This window comes from Saccopteryx leptura, chromosome 4 (assembly GCF_036850995.1).
Source record: "Saccopteryx leptura isolate mSacLep1 chromosome 4, mSacLep1_pri_phased_curated, whole genome shotgun sequence".
Taxonomy (NCBI): domain Eukaryota; kingdom Metazoa; phylum Chordata; class Mammalia; order Chiroptera; family Emballonuridae; genus Saccopteryx; species Saccopteryx leptura.
Genome location: NC_089506.1, coordinates 172560636 through 172579454, shown reverse-complemented (window position 1 = coordinate 172579454; position 18819 = coordinate 172560636). Strand labels below are relative to the sequence as shown.

Sequence of the window (18819 nt, the reverse complement as noted above, 5' to 3'; positions counted from 1 at the left end):
CAACAAAGAAAAGTCCTGGGCCAGATGGCTTCACAAGTGAATTCTACCAACTATTCAAAGAAGAACTAACTCCTATCCTTCTCAAGCTATTTCAAAAAATTCAAGAGGAAGGAAGACTTCCAAGCTCCTTTTATGAAGCGAGCATAATTCTGATTCCAAAACCAGGCAAAGACAGCACAAAGAAAGAAAATTATAGGCCAATATCCCTGATGAATATAGATGCTAAAATCCTCAACAAAATATTAGCAAATCGGATCTAACAATATATGGAAAAAATCATACACCATGATCAAGTGGGATTTATTCTGGGGAGGCAAGGCTGGTACAATATTTGCAAATCTATCAATGTTATTCATCATATAAATGAAAGGAAGGAGAAAAACAACATGATAATTTCAATAGATGCAGAAAAAGCATTTGATAAAATCCAGCACCCATTTATCATCAAAACTCTCAGCAAAGTGGGAATACAGGGAACATACCTCAACATGATAAAAGCCATCTATGACAAACCCACAGCCAATATCATACTCAATGGGCAAAAATTAAAAGCAATCCCCTTAAGATCAGGAACAAGGCAGGGGTGCCCCCTTTCACCACTCTTATTCAACATAGTCCTAGCCACAGCAATCAGACAAGAAGAAGAAATAAAAGGCATTCAAGTTGGAAAAGAAGAAGTAAAACTATCATTATTTGCAGATGATATGATATTATATATAGAAAATCCTAAAGTCTCAGCCAAAAAACTACTGGACCTGATAAATGAATTCAGCAAGCTGGCAGGATATAAAATTAATACTCAGAAATCAGAGGCATTTTTATACACCAACAATGAACAATCAGAAAGAGAAATTAAGGAAACTATCCCCTTCACTATTACAACCAAAAAAATAAAGTACTTAGGAGTACATTTAACCAAGGAGACTAAAGACTTGTACTCGGAAAATTATAAAACATTGATAAAGGAAATCAAGGAAGATACAAACAAGTGGAAGCATATACCATGCTCATGGTTAGGAAGAATAAACATCATTAAAATGTCTATATTACCCAAAGTAATTTATAAATTCAATGCAATACCAATTAAAATACCAGTGACATACTTTAAAGATATAGATCACATATTCCAAAAATTTATATGGAACCAAAAGAGAACACGAATAGCCTCAGCAATCTTAAAAAAGAAGAATAAAGGGGGAGGTATCACACTTCCTGATATCAAGCTATACTACAAGGCCATTGTACTCAAAACAGCCTGGTACTGGCATAAGAACAGGCACATAGATCAATGGTACAGAACAGAGAACCCAGAAATAAACCCATAGCTCTATGGACAGCTGATATTTGACAAAGGAGGTAAGGAAATACAATGGAGTAAAGACAGCCTCTTCAACAAATGGTGTTGGGAAAATTGGACAGCAACCTGCAAAAAAATGAAACTAGACCACCAACTTACACCATTCACAAAAATAAACTCAAAATGGATAAAAGACTTAAATGTAAGGCGTGAAACCATAAGCATCTTAGAAGAAAACATAGGCAGTAAGCTCTCTGACATCTCTCGCAGTGATATATTTGCTGATTTATCTCCACGGGCAAGGGAAATAAAAGACAGGGTTTTTGGGTTTTTTTTATAAATCGTCCTGGGCATTCACATGCATTTCTTTTTAGAATTAAATTCACAATTTTCTGGAAAATGCTTGAGAGTTTTATTGTAATTATTTTGGATTTACAGATTAATCTAAAGATTGAAGAACTTCATTGCTAACAGATTGTCTTACAAGATATACTAAAGGAAATCTTCAGAATGAAAGCAAATGACTATAGATAACAAGAGATGATGAGCACCAGAAATGACAAACTTGTGAGTAAATAAATAATATACATATATATTTTTTAAAATTTCTTTAAAACCATGCATTCTTTTGTTAAGTGTGTAAAGCAATAATTAAGACTGTATTGTTGAGTTTATAACTTGTAAGATGTAATATATATGACAATGGAGGGAGATAACTGGAACTATATTGTAAAGTTAGTATATATTACCAGTATTAACTCAGTATTAATCTAGAGTAGATTGCGATTGCCCTGGCTGGATGGCTTGATTGGTTTGGTTGGAGCATCATCCTGATGTACAAAGGTTGTGGGTTCGATACCTGGTCAGGGCACATACAAGAACAGATTGAGGTTTCTATCTCTCTCCCTTCCTCTTTCTAAAATCAATTTTAAAAATAAAAAAATAAAGTAGATTTTGATCAGTTAAGATTTATATTTTAGTACCTAGAGTAACTATTTAAAAATAACAATTTTGTTAAAAGTCAACAAAATATTCATGGAACACTCCACCCAATAACAGAATACATGTTTTTTTTTTTTTATTATTTAGTGAAAGGAGGAGAGACAGAGACAGACTCCCACATGTGCCCCAACGGGATCCACCCGGCAAGTCCATTTGGGGGTGATGCTCTGCCCATCTGGGGCCCTTGCTCCATTGCAACTGGAACCATTTTTCATTGCCTGAGGCAGAGGCCATGGCATCATCATCAGCACCTGGGGCCAACTCAATCCAATCAAGCCATGGCTGCAGGAGGGAAGGAGAAGAGAGAGAGACAGAGAGAATCAAGAGGGGTAGAGGTGGAGAAGCAGACTGGCGCTTCTCCTGTGTGCCTAGACGGGGAATCAAACCTGGACATCCACATGCCAGGCCAACACTCTACCACTGAGCCAACTGGCCAGGACGCACTGCTGTCACTTTTATTCAGTATTGTACTGGTGGTTCTAATCATAGCAATATTGCAAGAAAAATAAATGAAAAGCATACAGATTAGAAAGGAAAATTAAAAGTTCTTTAGTGCCCTGGCTGGTTGGCTCAGCGGTAGAGCGTCGGCCTGGCTTGCGGGGGACCCGGGTTCGATTCCCGGCCAGGGCACATAGGAGACGCACCCATTTGCTTCTCCACCCCCACCCCCTCCTTCCTCTCTGTCTCTCTCTTCCCCTCCCGCAGCCAAGGCTCCATTGGTGCAAGGTGGCCTGGGCGCTGGGGATGGCTCCTTGGCCTCTGCCCCGGGCGCTAGAGTGGCTCTGGTCGCGGCAGAACAACGCCCCGGAGGGGCAGAGCATCGCCCCCTGGTGGGCAGAGCGTCTGCCCCTGGTGGGCGTGCTGGGTGGATCCCGGTCGGGCGCATGAGGGAGTCTGACTGTCTCTCCCCGTTTCCAGCTTCAGAAAAATACAAAAAAAAAAAAAATTCTTTAGTTACAGATACATATGGTCCCTGACTTACAGTTTTTTGACGATGTGAAAGATTTCAGTAGAAACGAAACTTTGAATTTTGATATTTTCCTGGGCTAGCAATGTGTGGTATAATACTCTCTTGTGTTTAAGGGCAGTGGCAGCAAGCCACAGCTCCCAGTCAGCCACCTGCTCACGAGGATAAACAACCCATACTCTCCAGTGTAGTATTAGATGCATTTTCTTTTTTTTTTTTTTTTTTTTTTTCATTTTTCTGAAGCTGGAAACGGGGAGAGACAGTCAGACAGACTCCCGCATGCGCCCGACCGGGATCCACCCGGCACGCCCACCATGGGGCGATGCTCTGCCCACCAGGGGGCGATGCTCTGCCCATCCTGGGCGTCACCATATTGTGACCAGAGCCACTCTAGCGCCTGGGGCAGAGGCCACAGAGCCATCCCCAGTGCCCGGGCCATCTTTGCTCCAATGGAGCCTTGGCTGCGGGAGGGGAAGAGAGAGACAGAGAGGAAAGTGCGGCGGAGGGGTGGAGAAGCAAATGGGCGCTTCTCCTGTGTGCCCTGGCCGGGAATCGAACCCGGGTCCTCCGCACGCTAGGCCGACGCTCTACCGCTGAGCCAACCGGCCAGGGCCTAGATGCATTTTCAATTTCAGATATTTTCAACTTACAATGGGGTTATTAGGACATAACACCATTGTAAGATCAGGTGCATCTGCAATAGGATAAGGAATATACAAATAAAATCTACTAGACTAAATGAATTTTGCAATACTGTAGACTAAAGCTCATTATGCAATTATTAGTTGTATTTCTATATACAAGCAATGAACAATCCAAAAGTAAAATTAGGAAATCAATTTCATTCATAATAATAAAATACTTAGCAATACACTTAAGAAATGCAATACATCTGAACACTAACAGCTATAGAGCAAAGATAAATTTTTTAAAATCCCAACAATTGGAGAGATATTCTAATGTTTTAAAACTGGATTATGAGCCTGGCCGGCGGTGGCGCAGTGGGTAGAGCGTCGGACTGGGATGCGGGGGACCCAGGTTCGAGACCCCGAGGTCGCCAGCTTGAGCGTGGGCTCATCTGGTTTGAGCAAAGGCTCGCCAGCTTGGACCCAGGGTTGCTGGCTCGAGCGGGGGGTTGCTCGGTCTGCTGAGGGCCCGCAGTCAGGGCACATGTGGGAGGGCAATCAATGAACAACTAAGGTGTCGCAATGAGCAGCGAAGGGCTAATGATTGATGCTTCTCATCTCTCCGTTCCTGTCTGTCTGTCCCTGTCTATCCCTCACTCTGACTCTGTAAAAAAAATAAATAAATAAAATAAAATAAGTAAAAAATCTTCTTTAAAAAAAAAAACTGGATTATGAGATGATTGCACAACTCCAAAATTTAATAAAAATCACTAAACTATATACTTACAACTGGTGGGTTTTATGCTATGTAAATCATACCTCAATAAAGCTGTTTAAAAAAAAACGTTATTTTAAATGACCATTCTGGGTTCAGGTGCAAAGATGCATTTGTGTCAGAAAGTAGCATTTTATGTTTGCATTTTTGAAATAAAAACTATTGAAGTAATATGACAGTTTTTTTTAAAAACAAGATCTTTTTAGATTATTCTAGTCTCTAACTCTTAAACTGCTAAACACTAATCATTATAGATTTCAAAACCTTCACAAATGCAATTATTATCTGTGCCCATAGTTTAAAAACACTTAGAATGTGTATTCTGTTAATGTCATTTGTTGAAACTATTATGCGTTATGTTGATTATCATTAGATGGAGAGAATACGGTGTTGTGGATGAAAATGGAGTAAAAAACTGTGGATCAGGTTACAGTAATTTTAATAATTGTCATGGCAATAGAGCAGTTGTATTGAAAAGTTTTCTTCATTAGATGGAAGTTGGAAATTAGCAGATTTCCGAAAGCATGTGACCCTTTAATATTGCTAGTCTCAGTATGAAAAATTCATGCATCACATAATCCCTCTATTAAATATCTTTCTCTTAGGTAGGGAAATTTCCTATGAAGCCACATCTGTCATGTTAATTTCATGGTTTTTGAGAAATATGAATTAATTTTTTAAATTGTTTCTTTTGGGAAATGAAGTTTGACATTAATTTGTGTGATATTAATCTTATTTTGTGCATATAGGTAAGAGGAATAATAAAGCACATCTTGTTGGTATCTATTAACTGTCTGACCCTGCATCTTTTTTTTTTTTTACAGAGACAGAGAGAGAGTCAGAGAGAGGGATAGATAGGGACAGACAGACAGGAACAGAGAGAGATGAGAAGCATCAGTCATCAGTTTTTCATTGTGGCACTTTAGTTGTTCATTGATTATTTTCTCATATGTGCCTTGACTGCAGGCCTTCAGCAGACCAAGTAACCCCTTGCTTGAGCCAGCGACCTTGGGTCCAAGCTGGTGAGTTTGCTCAAACCAGATTATCCCGTGCTCAAGCTGGCGACCTCGGGGTCTCGAACCTGGATCCTCCATGTCCCAGTCCGATGCTCTATCCACTGTGCCACCGCCTGGTCAGGCTGACCCTGCATCTTTGAAGTCCATGCATAGAATTTTAGGGGAAATTGTAATGTGGCCTTCATTTTGTATGCCTATCATCTTTGAAAGGTCTTTACTGCTCCAAAATGCTCTTTGCACACTGACAACAATAAAGAGTAGTAAATGCCACCAGGCATCTGAGTAAAATCTCAGGACCCAATCTAGGTTCTAACTTCTGGACACTGATATGGACTCAAGCAGTTCTACTCTGGGCCACTGCAGCAGCTGAGGCTAAGATCCATACTGTCACCCTCATCTTGGTCTTGGATAGGAATCCAAGCAACTAATAAGGATATTTTGCATAGAGTAGTTCCTAGTAGCAAGTGATCAAGTGGACAGACCTTTTATAATATCAACTTTTCTAGGGAAAACAGTGGCAGCTAGTGTTGCCAGATGGCAAACGAATTCTAAAGGTCTTAGCATTAAGAACAGGGTTTGCCTGACCAGGTGGTGGCACAGTGGATAGAGTGTCAATCTGGGACACTGAGGACCCAGATTCGAAACCCCTAGGTCACCAGCTTGAGTGCAGGGTTGCCAGCTTGAATGTGGAATCAGACATGACCCCATGGTCACTGGCTTGAAACCCAAGGTCGCTGGCTTGAGCCCAAGGTTGCTGGCTTGAGCAAGGGTCACTGGCTCAGCTGGAGCCCCTGAGTCAAGGCACAAATGAGAAGCAATCAGTGAACAACAAGAAGTGCTGCAACTACAAGTTGATGCTTTTTATCTTCTCCCTTTCTGTCTGTCTGTCTGTCTCTCTCATGCACATAAAAAAGAAAAAAAAAAACAGGATTAGATACCGTTTCATTTAAAACCAGTCATTTTAGGCTCTGGCCTGTTGGCTCAGCAGATAGAGCATTGGCTCAGTGTGTGGATGTCCTGGGTTCGATCCCCGGTCAGGGCACTCATGAGAAGCAACCATCTGCTTCTCTTCCCCTCCCTCTCTTCCTTTTCTCTATCTTTCCCTCTCGCAGCCAGTGGCTCAGTTGGTTCAAGTGGCAACTCTGGGTGCTGAGAATAGCTTGGTTGATTCTAGCACTGGGCCCAGATTGGGGTTGCTGGGTGGATCCCGGTAGGGGAGCTTACAGGAGTCTATTTCCACTCCTCTCACTTAAAAAAATAAATAAAAAACAGTCATTTTACAGGAGACAAAAATGAAACTCAGGAAATTTAATGGACCTACCCTAGGGGTAGTAGATTAGCAACCAATGTTCCCAGAGTAAAATAATCACCTCCTAGCCTCCCTTTAGCTAGGGGTAGACATGTGTCCCAGTTCTCTTTTCACAAGGGACATGTAAGTGGGCATCACTGGATGGAGTTTGGGGACAAGTTTTTAGGGAAAACATTTGGCTTGTATGTTCCTTTGTCTTTACTTTCCTCCTTCCTGCTTATAGGGCAGACATAAGATTAATTGTTCAACTCTAACACTTCAATTTTTATCATGTGCCAGAAGCCATTCTGGGCATGAAAAACTTTCACTTTTAAAACTATCTGTCAAGAATTGCTAATATTACGGAAAAATCCATTCATGGCTATAGACCTTATCTGATTTCTACTGTTGTTCTGTATGAAAGCAAAGATCATGCACAATGTTCTACAGGACTTGAGAAGGACAAGCAGCTTTGAAGCAAAAAGTATTATGATTGTATATTATCTCCTACTGAGCCCCTAAAATGAATACCCAGCACATTAAGTTTTGCTTCTTGCTCTAATAGGCAATCAGAACTAACAGAGAAGGAAAGCATGACAACACATTGAAGAAGAGGAGCAAAGTTCTCATAGAAGAGTCAAGGAGCAATTATTGGACATTTAAAAAGGGGTGTGCAGGAAGAAAAGTATGTTACATACTTTTAGACTTCTGGGCCAAAGAGGAGAAATTTAAAAATGACCAAAAAAAGAGGCCAGGAAGATAAACCCCTATCTCATTCAGTCTGCAAACTCCTAGCACCTACAAATGAGGCCATTTCCACACTGCATGCACCCTGTCACTAATGCTGAGCCCAGCGCAAACTAAACTCCGCCAAACTGCTTAAGGAAAGTGGTTCACTCTTATGTTTGTGTCTAATCTAATCATCACTGGCAGATTATTATTATTTTTTTAAGTAGAAAATCTCAAGCCCTTATTATCACTTTCCACCTTTTCAAGAAAGGTAACACTGCCTAGAGCAGAGTAATAGACCAGAACTGACTTTTGTTCAGCCAAGTTTTCTTTGCAAGAGAAGCAAAGCTTGTCAGGTATTAATGAAGCAGGGAGAACACTGAGAGACTATTTCAGCTGCAGCCTCCTAGGGGAGCCGCTATTTTAAAAAGAAGTGTAAAATGTGAGAAACATGCACTGAATGTTTAACTCAATCGGCAAAAAGAATAACCGGAAAGTTTAGTCGTCCGTAAGGGTGAGAGCGTTTGTCCAGGAACTTTGCTGGCAGAAATGCTTTTTTTTCCCTTTTTTTAAATTACGGGAAGGTTGAGTATCAAGAGGATATAGAGATACAATCGATCTTACACACTTAGAGTGTTTAAAATACAATCCTTGTAATTGTTCTCATCTCAGAAGCGCTGGGCTTGGTCTTTGTTACCTATTGGATTTCAGGAAGGCTGACTTGAGATGCGGCGTTGCCGTTTCCTGGGCCCTCACTTATTTTTTTTCCGGCGCTGGCAGCCAGTTCCTTTGTTGTGCCTCCTCTGCTTTTCATTCTCTGCCCTCGCACCTCCAGACAGAGTGGTGGGGGTTTTTCCTGGTCCTCGCTCTGTGAGATCCTGCCGGCCACCTTCCTGGGCATCGCATAAAGCACCGCTTTAACCATCCAGTGGGTGTCGGGGCTGCCACGCTGGGAGCAGCCCCTCTTTTGTGTTGGTGTTTGTTTCCACCGCGGACGCACCCGGGCGGGCGGGAGGCGCGGGCCGCGACCCCCGAGGAGGCGGGGCCTCGGCGCCGGCTCCGCCTGGTGAAGATTTCACCGCCGCTGCCGCCGCCCTCGTTTGTTCCGTTACATCGTCCGGACCGGACCGCTTCACCCAGGACTGAGCACACCTGCTTGGGGCCGCCCAGGAGCCTTCTATGGCCTTTCTCCCACCCAGCCCCGCTTTATGCTTGTTTCCCCGCTTTCTCATGTTCCCTATTTAACAGCATACTGGCGGGGCGCTGGCAAAACTAAGACTAAAAAGCAGAGTAAGAGATAAAAAGAACAAATTCGATGCACCTGCTTCAGTCCTCCGGAGTTTGTGAAGGGTGGTAACCATGTCTGAGTCGGGGGAGATAAGTGAATTTGGCTACATTATGGAATTGCTAGCCAGAGGCAAGGTAAGTGCTGGGGCACGCGTTGCGGCAGCCTGGGCCCCACTTCGGACACTACCAGGCTGGTCGCTGCGAGCGCCCTTCTCCATTCCAGGGCGGGGCAGGGGCCGGGGCTGGGATCCGGGTTCGCGCGCTCAGCTCGGGCGTCCCAGCAGCTGTAGAATACAAAGTATCCGCCTTTTCTTTATTACTCGACATCTCTGAAATGAGCCGAAGAGAACTCTGGCGTGTCTGGGGCCAGCTGGGCGACCGGGGGAGGCTCCCCGGAACGAGACGCGCGAGCGCGCAGCGTGCGTAAATGGGGAAGGAAGCCGGGCGCTGTCCAGGGGGACCGCTCCTGGACGCATCCAGGGCTGCCTGGGCGTGGTGACTTCTAGTGGGTGACCTCGCCTGTCCTGGCACCGAGCGTGGAGGGAGAATCGGAGCAGCCAGCCAGTGGGATCGGGAGTGCGGAATTGGCTGTAGATGGTAACAGGGCAGAATTCTTGATCGCCCCGCCGGCGCTTTTAGTCTTCCTTCCAAGTCCTTAGCTGCTGCTCCAGACCAGGAACCTTTCAAGCTGATTTCTTTGGTGGGGAGGAGGGAGATCATAAAGAGCCGAATTTCAATCCGGCACCTGTCCCGGAGCCCTTTCCAAATCCAGGCTGGCGCTGTCTGTGGCGCCTCGCGACCACGCCCTCGGCCCAGCGTGTTGGCGCCGCGCCTGGGCAGAAAGCCTTGCAGGAAGGCTGGCCTCGCGCTGCGAGCTAGAAACTGCCCAGAGAGGCTCCTAAGTGGTTTGCAGGAGGGAGGCATCGGAAAATGCAAAAGTCACGAGGATTCACAAGCGCGGAGAAAGCGAATAAACGAGAAACAGGGTCAGCATTTACCCTATGCACCTGGAGTTTCGAGAAGAGGGGATGATGGCACAGAAGAAAAAGGATTCCCTGTGCACGGTCATCAGAAAGAAGGATGATCCTGCAGGCCTAGTGTGAGCACCTGAAACTTCAGTCTCATACCTCATTCACCCCAACTCCGCAGATACAGAGTGTGGCATGGTTTTAGCGTAGGCCAGACATCCTACGTCTGGGAAGCCGGTATAATGCACTTTCAGACTAAAGCGTCCTGGAAGAACCGTGCTCCTCTCTGAACTCTCCCTCCTGTTCTACAAACACAGAATTCACTAATCCCAGATAGAATGCTTATTAACATTTTGAAGGTGGGGCCGCCCCTAGCAATTACAGACCAAGACCAGTACAAATGGAAGACCCTTCCTTGTTCCTCATTTCTTCCTACCCTGGGGCTCTTCATCCTGCACTTCAGAGGGCCTCCCACTCAAGCGTAGGGACATGTTGGCCAGCACATTCAAGCGTCTCGACCCCACCTGTAGCCTCCCGTTGGCCAACCCCCAGGCCGAGGGTGCATACCACAGCCCACTCCACCCTCTGCAGGATCAACACTGGGGAGCGAAGTCCAGAAGGAAGTGTTGGTTCTGAGCGAGAAGGCACGCAGCCAAAGAGCCAGGACGGGGCACTCAAAAGCACGCTGGAAGATCTCGATGCACCGGAACTCTGGCGGGATCCGGCTGGGACGGTGGCGGAGGAGAGATGATACCATTTGTCGATGACAGAATAAAGGAATCACTCTCAATTGAGAGATCAGTTTAGGCGTGTGCTCAGACATTCTTTAAAGTAATTCAGAATTGTATTAGCTGACATACTTTCAGCAGGCAAAACTTTAAATTCTGAGAGAACAGTTCAGAGGTGGGACCCAGGGATCTGCTTGTTGACATTCCAGGTGATTATAAAGCAGAGAGGTCAACTTCCCCTAATTGGGAAGTGAACCCTTGAAACTTCTTATAATAAAGTCAGGTAAACAAAAACAAACCACTCAAAATTAGCAGTGTGTTTACCACAATATGCTCACTGTAAAGAAAAAACAAAAATGAGCCTGACCTGTGGTGGCACAGTGGATAAAGCATCCACCTAGAAAGCTGAGGTCGCAGGATTCAAAACCCTGCACTTGTCTGGTCAAGGCACATATGGGAATTGATACTTCCTGCTCCCCCCCCTCCTCTCTAAAATGAATAAATATTTTTTAAAAAGAAAAAACAAAAACGAAATAACCTTCTGGTTTCATCCACTGAAGTTGGCTGCCTCACTCTGTAGGTTTCAGCCCTGAGACTGCAGCAAGCACAGAGCTGCTCTGCTGCTTCCCAAGTGAGAGAGGCTGGGCGGGCTGTGAACTCGGAGTTTGAAGCAGGCACTCACAGGAAGAACTTGAGACAGTTCCTCCCTCTGACTTTTTGTTTTATCTTGATGGTGGTGTTATGTGTGTCAGGAGTAGCCTTCCAACCATTTTGACTCAAGCTTATTCCCTGCCCACTCTCCTCGCTGCCTGTGCCCCCTACCCTTCCAACTCCATTTAAACCCCTCACACTGGGTGTGATATACAGGATTTGAACACTGAATACCTACTTCTGTGAGTATTAGCCATGGAATAGCAGACCTTTGAGATTTACTTGCTTTGTTTTCCTCTGAGGAGTTGGGTTCCACTTGGTAGTTCAGGTTTGTAATGTAAGGAATAATGTGAAACTAGTCTAATTACACCAAGTTGGCTGAGTTAGTGGTGAACAGGGGCCAGTCATCCTCTTGCCCCCTTCCAATCCCTTCCTTTCCCTCAAAGTTGAGACCAGTGGGTTGACTATCCATACTATGTATTTCACTTTTCTCTGATGATTTAAAAATTTTACAAAACTAATATATATACTTGTTCAGAATACACAACCTTCCAGAAAGTTTTATAGGGTAAAAGGTGAAATGTCACTTCCACCTCCAATCTACTGCCTCCACCTAGGGCAGCAGTTTGCTGTGTAGCTATTTAAAATTCAATTAGCTTATTGTTTGTTTTTTGTGGGAGGTTAGCCTTTCATCTTAGGTAACCGAAAACCCACATGACAAACTTGATCAGCTTGTTTTACTCTATTGTGATGATTACTTTAATATTTAAAGTAGACAGTGATCTTGACCACTGTGGTCTTTCTGTTCAGCAAACAATACACTCTAGGTATAGTTAATACCTATGATAATTATTAAGAGGTTTAAAAATCAATGAATGGAATTTCTTATATTTCACTATCAGATCTGTATTTCTGAAAGCTCTTTTTTGTTTCTTTTTAACACTTGTCTCTTAGGACTAAAAGAGAGCTTTCCATGTCTGTGGTCAATATCTATTGGTTTTTAGAATGATTTGTGTTGCTAAGTTTTTTAAAAATCATGTTGATGCACCTCTTTCTTTCACATCATTATACATTTTTCTGTAATCATATAATGAAGATTTGATGACAAAGAACACTGAAGAATTTAAATTTACTATACCTCTCTATAGTTAGAGTATTTAATATATTTATATATAAATAGCCAGAAAGTCCTTCTTGTTTTTCACAGTTCAGTAGTTACTCTTCAGGCTCTTCCAAAGAGTACAATAGTTTGAGCAAAATAAAGGAGGATTTGGAATGTTACATTTAATTTTGATATAGAAACCGGCAATGATTCCATTACTTGGTGAATTATTACTTTCATTTATTAAAAAAAAACAACAACAAAAGAAAAACTTTTCATTAATTTGAGAGAGAGGAATAGAGAGAGAGAGAGAGAGAGAGGGAGGGAGGGAGAGGGAGAGAGGGAGGGAGAGAAGCACTACTTCTTGCTTAGCTGTTCCATTTGGTGGTGCACTCCTTGGTTGCCCTGACCTGGGATCAAACCCACGACTTTGGCATGCCAGGACAACGTTCTTTCCACTGAGGCATTCGCCCAGCCTATGAATGATCACTTTTAACTTTGAATATCTCTTTTCTTTTAAAGGTAAGCAGCTTTCCTTTTCTTTTAGACTTTTTATTTTTAACATTTATTGATTTTAATGAGAGAGGAAGGGAGAGAGAGAGACAGGAACATCAATCTACTCTTGTATGTATTCTGACTGGAGATCCAGCTGGCAACCTCTGCACTTTGGGATGATGCTCTAAACAATTGAGCTGTCTGGCCAGGGCTGAATATCATTTAGTGACAAAAAATTCAAGATACTTATAAATCCAAACTTCACTTTAAAACAAGATAGTCTGAAAGAATTAGGTTTAGAAAATCCTCATATCTAGACTAATATAAAGTCTTAAATATCTCCTGGAATCAAAACCAAAATACCACCAAAGGATCTGTTTCAGAAGGTTCAATAATAGTTACACAAATGAAAGCTAAACTGGATGACAAAACTAAGGTGTGTTCACTGCAAAATATTTTTTATGTCTTGAGATTGGTTAAAGTGTGTATGTTTTAGGGGTTCAGAAGGCAAACAGAACATTTAGACTGAAGCAACGTCATTTGAAAATAGCTAGGTTCATAAATATTGTTATAATTTTCCTCTGCTGTCTTTTTCTTTTTTTTCTTCTGAAGCTGGAAATGGGGAGAGACAGTCAGACAGACTCCCGCATGCGCCGGACCGGGATCCACCCGGCACGCCCACCAGGGGCGACGCTCTGCCCACCAGGGGGCGTCGCTCTGCCGCGACCAGAGCCACTCTAGCGCCTGGTAGCGCCTGGGGCAGAGGCCAAGGAGCCATCCCCAGCGCCCGGGCCATCTTTGCTCCAATGGAGCCTTGGCTGCGGGAGGGGTAGAGATACACAGGGAGGAAGGGGAGGGGTGGAGAAGCAAATGGGCGCTTCTCCTATGTGCCCTGGCTGGGAATCGAACCCGGGTCCCCCTCACGCCAGGCCGACGCTCTACCGCTGAGCCAACTGGCCAGGGCCTCCTCTGATGTCTTGACTACATTGTTCAAAAGGTAATTTGAAAAACAGCATCTCAAATTACTTTGAAAAGTAGCTCAAGCTACTTTATGAAATTGTAAACTTCATGTTTTATGGGAAGTGCAGTAGGTATGCTGGTGTGAGACCCACATTTGAATCTGGCTCTTCAGTATCTAATCATGTGACTTTGCGGGTACTACTTAATCTGTGGGTGGAGGTGGGTAGGAGTTGTGGTTGTTACATGCTCCCTCTGAAGGGAATTATACCTATTTCACAGGGTCATTGCAAAGTTTAAGTGAATATTTTATGCAGAGTTCCTGATACTGCTATTGGCACATAGTAGCATAGTAGGCCCTCAATAAATAAAAGTTATTACATCTAACTACTATGACAATGGGGTTGGGTCGTGAGATTCCTTAAATTTAAACTGTGATTATTAGCAAGTGGAGGTAGATTTGCTAGATAAAATACAAGAGTTAGAGTTAAATTTGAATTTCAGATAAATCAATAATTTTTTTTTTTGTATTTTTCCAAAGTTAGAAGCAGTGAGCAGACAGACTCCATATGTGCCTGACTGGGATCCACCCGGCATGCCCACCAGGGGGTGATGCTCTGCCCATCCAGGGCCTTGCTCCATTGCAACCGGAGCCATTCTAGTGCCTGAGGCGGAGGCCATGGAGTCGTCCTCAGAGCCTGGGCCAATTTTGCTCCAATGAGCCTTGGCTGTGGGAGGGGAAGAAAGAGATAAAAAAGAGAGGGGAAAGGGTGGAGAAGCAGATGGGCACTTCTCCTGTGTGCCCTGACTGGGAATTGAACCTGGGACTTCCACATGCCACGCTGACGCTCTACCACGGAGCCAACCGGCCAGCCAGAGCCAACAAATAAATTTTTTTTTTTTTGGTATAGGTAAGTCCTAGTCAATATCTGGGACATACTTATACTAGAAAAGTTTCATTATGTATTTGAAAATTTAACAAGGTATTTATCCTGTTTTTATTTGCTAAACCTAGCCATCCTAAGTGTAGGAATAATAAGATATAGTCAAAAGACATCTGCTAACAACCTCTAAATATTATCAATGTTGTTCATCTCAAGGTGGCCGAGAGACCCCGTTGCCCACCATCTGTGCAGCTAGTACCCTCCTGCCCTTGATGGAAAACTGCCTGAGCAGCACTCTGTTCCTCCTGTCAAATTTCAATTTTTTTTGGTCTGGTGCTACCATTAACAGATAAATATATACTGGATTTTCTCTTAAAACAAATAAAAGCTTACATGTATGGGAAGCTAAGGCTTACAAAACATCAAGTGGTATATGATATGAGAGAATGGAATCATGTTAAACTGAGCAGTAAGACTCTTAAGTGCTAAAAGAGTTCAGAGTAAGGGAAGCTAATCAATGAAAACTAGACTAATGAGTAAGGAGGCTCTTGATCTGCAGGTTGAAAGAGGAGTAGGGTTTGGCTAGGTAATGGAAATCTGTATTTCCTGGCTCACAGGACTCTGTCCCCTGAGGTTGTTCCCATAGGAACACTATGACAGGTGAACTTGGCCGGTCAGAGGCTTGAGTCAATAATTGATAAGTGCCATTTATTGTCCCTTAACCTATATATAGCCTTCTGATATCCAGCAGCAGAGACAATGTGTGTGCCAACCACTGCGAAACCCTGTGATTTACTTCATCTTCCTTATTTTCCCTAAGTCCAGGACTCTCTTAACTTTGTACCCAGGTTGTTCAATGACTAGGGGTTACCAACAGGGGGCAAAGTTTGGAAGTATGTGGCCAAATCACTTTGTTACTTCTTGTTCAGGACATACTAACAGTAAGAGACCGTGGATGTTTGATTTCAGGCCAGATTAAGAGCCAGTGGTGCCTCACAGCACTGAAATATGCACCATGGTCATTAGGACTTGACTCCGGGGTAATTTAATCTCTTGTTGGGTATTAGGAGTCAGTATGGAAAGAGACCTGGTCAGTTTACTAAGTAGGGTATAATCTAAAGCAGGTGTCCCCAAACTGCGGCCCCCTGAGGCCACTTATCCGGCCCCCTGCTGCACTTCTGGAAGGGGCACCTCTTTCATTGGTGGTCAGTGAGAGGAGCACTGTATGTGGTGGCCCTCCAACGGTCTGTGGGACAGTGAACTAGCCCCCTGTGTAAAAAGTTTGGGGACCCCTGATCTAAAGGGTAATAAGTTTATATTTTAATGTCAGATCATGAATATTTATTGAGCCTCTGTTTTATCAAAACTGAAATGATGAGTGTGTGTTTGGGGAGTGGTGGTTTTTGATAGGTGAAGTAGAAGAAAATTGATGACATCCTTCCTTGACCTTTTGGACTTCATAAAGTAGATAGACACTAGACAGCTCATGCTCCTGTAACAGAAAAGCAATTAAGCTACACCAACAGGTGCAAGATATCACAATGTAAGCAAGAGGACTGAAGGTCTGTGGACTTGAGGGGGGTGTGTGATAAACATAGAATAATAGGCTTCTTGGTATTGAATTTGAATCATATTTTAAAAGAAACTATTGGAAAAGGATGTGCTAGGATACTACAAACAAAGAAGGGTAGGCACTAAGGAATACCATATGCAATGCAAATTAGAGGAATGATTAAAAAACAACAACAATTCAGATGTTTCACATCATTCTCACTTAAAAGCCTGCAAAAGCTTCCCAAAGTCTCCAGAAAAGAAGCATGGCATTTGTTGGGCAGATAAAATAAAAGACTGCACTGCCCACGTGGAAGCCCGTAGCCCAGGTGATAATATTAGTTGCCCTTCTTGCTTGGGATGGGCGTGGTTATATTAATGTGTGTTGGGGGAGGGCTTTCGCACCAAAAGGTTTTAAAAGGAAGAGAGATCACATTGTTCTGGAGAAGAGTGATTATGTTCTAGGAGAGCAGGGAGAGGAGAGCAGAGAAAGGCCACGTGGAAGAGGAGAAGCAGCCAAGATGGTGGAGTGCTGAAGGAGAAGTCAGTTTGTGCAGAGAGAAGATGGGGAACAAAGGTGAATAAGGCTGGTGAGGTTAGAAACCTTTGATTCTAGGAAACTCGGATAAGTCAGTGGCTTTGGGAGCCCTGAATGGAAAGGGAAGAGTTTTCCTACTCTGTGTATTTCTTGCCTGCTGGGTGCAAGCTAGGATTAAAACTAATGGCCCACCAGTTCTTGGCTCCATTTTTTATTACCGTCTGTCCTAATCTAATGCGAACCACCTGCACGGGCCAGGCAGCTGTGATGGTGGCTGTGGCTACTGGCTTTACAGTATTCCAGACTCTCCATACTATAGTAGACTCATTTGGTGTTATTAACAGTTTACCTCTCTGTCTTGCCCCTAAACTTTCAAATACGTTCACGTGCACATATCATATATTCCCTCTCTGTTATAATCTTACATAAAGTTGCCTCCGGTCCAGGACAGTAAATTTTTCTGCCCCTTTGCAAATGGAGCTATAAGGACAGCGACTTACACATATAGAAAGTCATCTGTAAATACCTAATCGATTGGTTGTTATTGTAATCTAGGCATGGGGAGAGGAGGCTCAAGGTGGGCAGAGGAATTAGCTGTGAGTTTGAGAAAGGACAGTATCTGAGTAGAAACAAGAGGACTTGAAGACCGACCAGAGAGGGGAAGGAGAGAAAAAGATAAATATATAAAATAAAAGAAACCGACAGGATTTTAACTTGAGGAACTGGGAAGGATGTTGTGTCATTAATAACTCAAAAGCTGGAATGTATGGACGTTGACAGAAATGGATGAGATGACCCAAAGGATGGCAGCTGGGGTGGGGGTTTGGGGAGGCAGAAATGAGCAGTGGTGGGCAAACTCATTAGTCAACAGAGCCAAATATCAACAGTACAACGATTGAAATTTCTTTTGAGAGCCAAATTTTTTAAACTTAAACTATATAGGTAGGTACATTGTTATTCACTTAATTAGGGTACACCTAAGCTGGCTTTGCTAAAAAAAACATCCTCAATCTGAATGAGCCACGGTTTGCCGACCACTGGACTAGGAAATGGGAGAGTGATGGTTTAGAATGGTGATTCTCATATTTGCTCTTTTCTTACCGATATTGTTCCTCCCTTTTTTGCTTTTAAAATTTATGTATTAAATTATATTTAAAAAGTCTCTAAAAGTAAAACATATTATAATGTGCAAACAATGCAATGAAACATGAGTGAAAAATGTCTTCCACACCAGACTCCTTCCCCTTACTTCTCAACAATACCATTACCATTTTTTTTTCCGTGCTCTATTTCAGAGTCTTATTTTTATTATTTTCCAGTATAAGCATATATGTCTGTCTTATCTTTTTGACAGTGACAACATACAGAATTTGTATAGTTTTGTACTTTTTAAAATAACTATATTTTAGAAATCCTTTCTCATCAGTACATTCATTTTAACTGCTGCACTGTATTCCATGGTATGGATGTATGTTATGGATGATGGAAATTTAGTTTCCATAAATACGGTCCCAATTAAGATCATTGTACACGTTTTTGTGTACACATGTAAGTCAGTGGAAAAATTTATAGAAGTGGAATTGCTTAGACAGATTTTAAGCATTTACAATTTTTGATAAACTTGCAAAATTTCCCTTCATATAAGCTATACCAATCTACATGGTCACAAAAAACTGTTTGCAAGTGCTTAGTTCCCTACATTCTTGCCAAGTGTATTAACAGAACTTTTGAACTTTGAGAATCAGGTGGAAAATGATATCTCATTGAGGTTTGATTTGCATAATGGAAGGGCTTTCAAATTTATTTTCAGGCAAATATTGTCTATACAAGTTATATCTTTAGTTCATGTTAATGAAGCTTGCTAATCTCTTTTACTTCGTTAATTATTTTGGACCAAAGCTCTATTTAAATGTGCTGATGTGAGATTACAGCTAAAGGGAATTTATTAGACCATCATT

General features: G+C 42.8%; 1 protein-coding gene across 2 annotated transcripts in view; it reads left to right on the top strand.

Moving 5' to 3' along the window:
- Nucleotides 1–8930: 8930 nt before the first annotated feature.
- TRIM36 (tripartite motif containing 36) overlaps nucleotides 8931–18819 on the top strand; it is a 45681-nt gene continuing 35792 nt past the window's right edge. For both annotated transcript variants that reach the window (XM_066382038.1, XM_066382037.1), the window contains exon 1: nucleotides 8931–9122. In XM_066382038.1, the coding sequence (XP_066238135.1) occupies nucleotides 9060–9122 (63 nt within the window). In that variant the 5' untranslated portion in view covers nucleotides 8931–9059. The remainder of the gene's footprint in view (nucleotides 9123–18819) is intronic.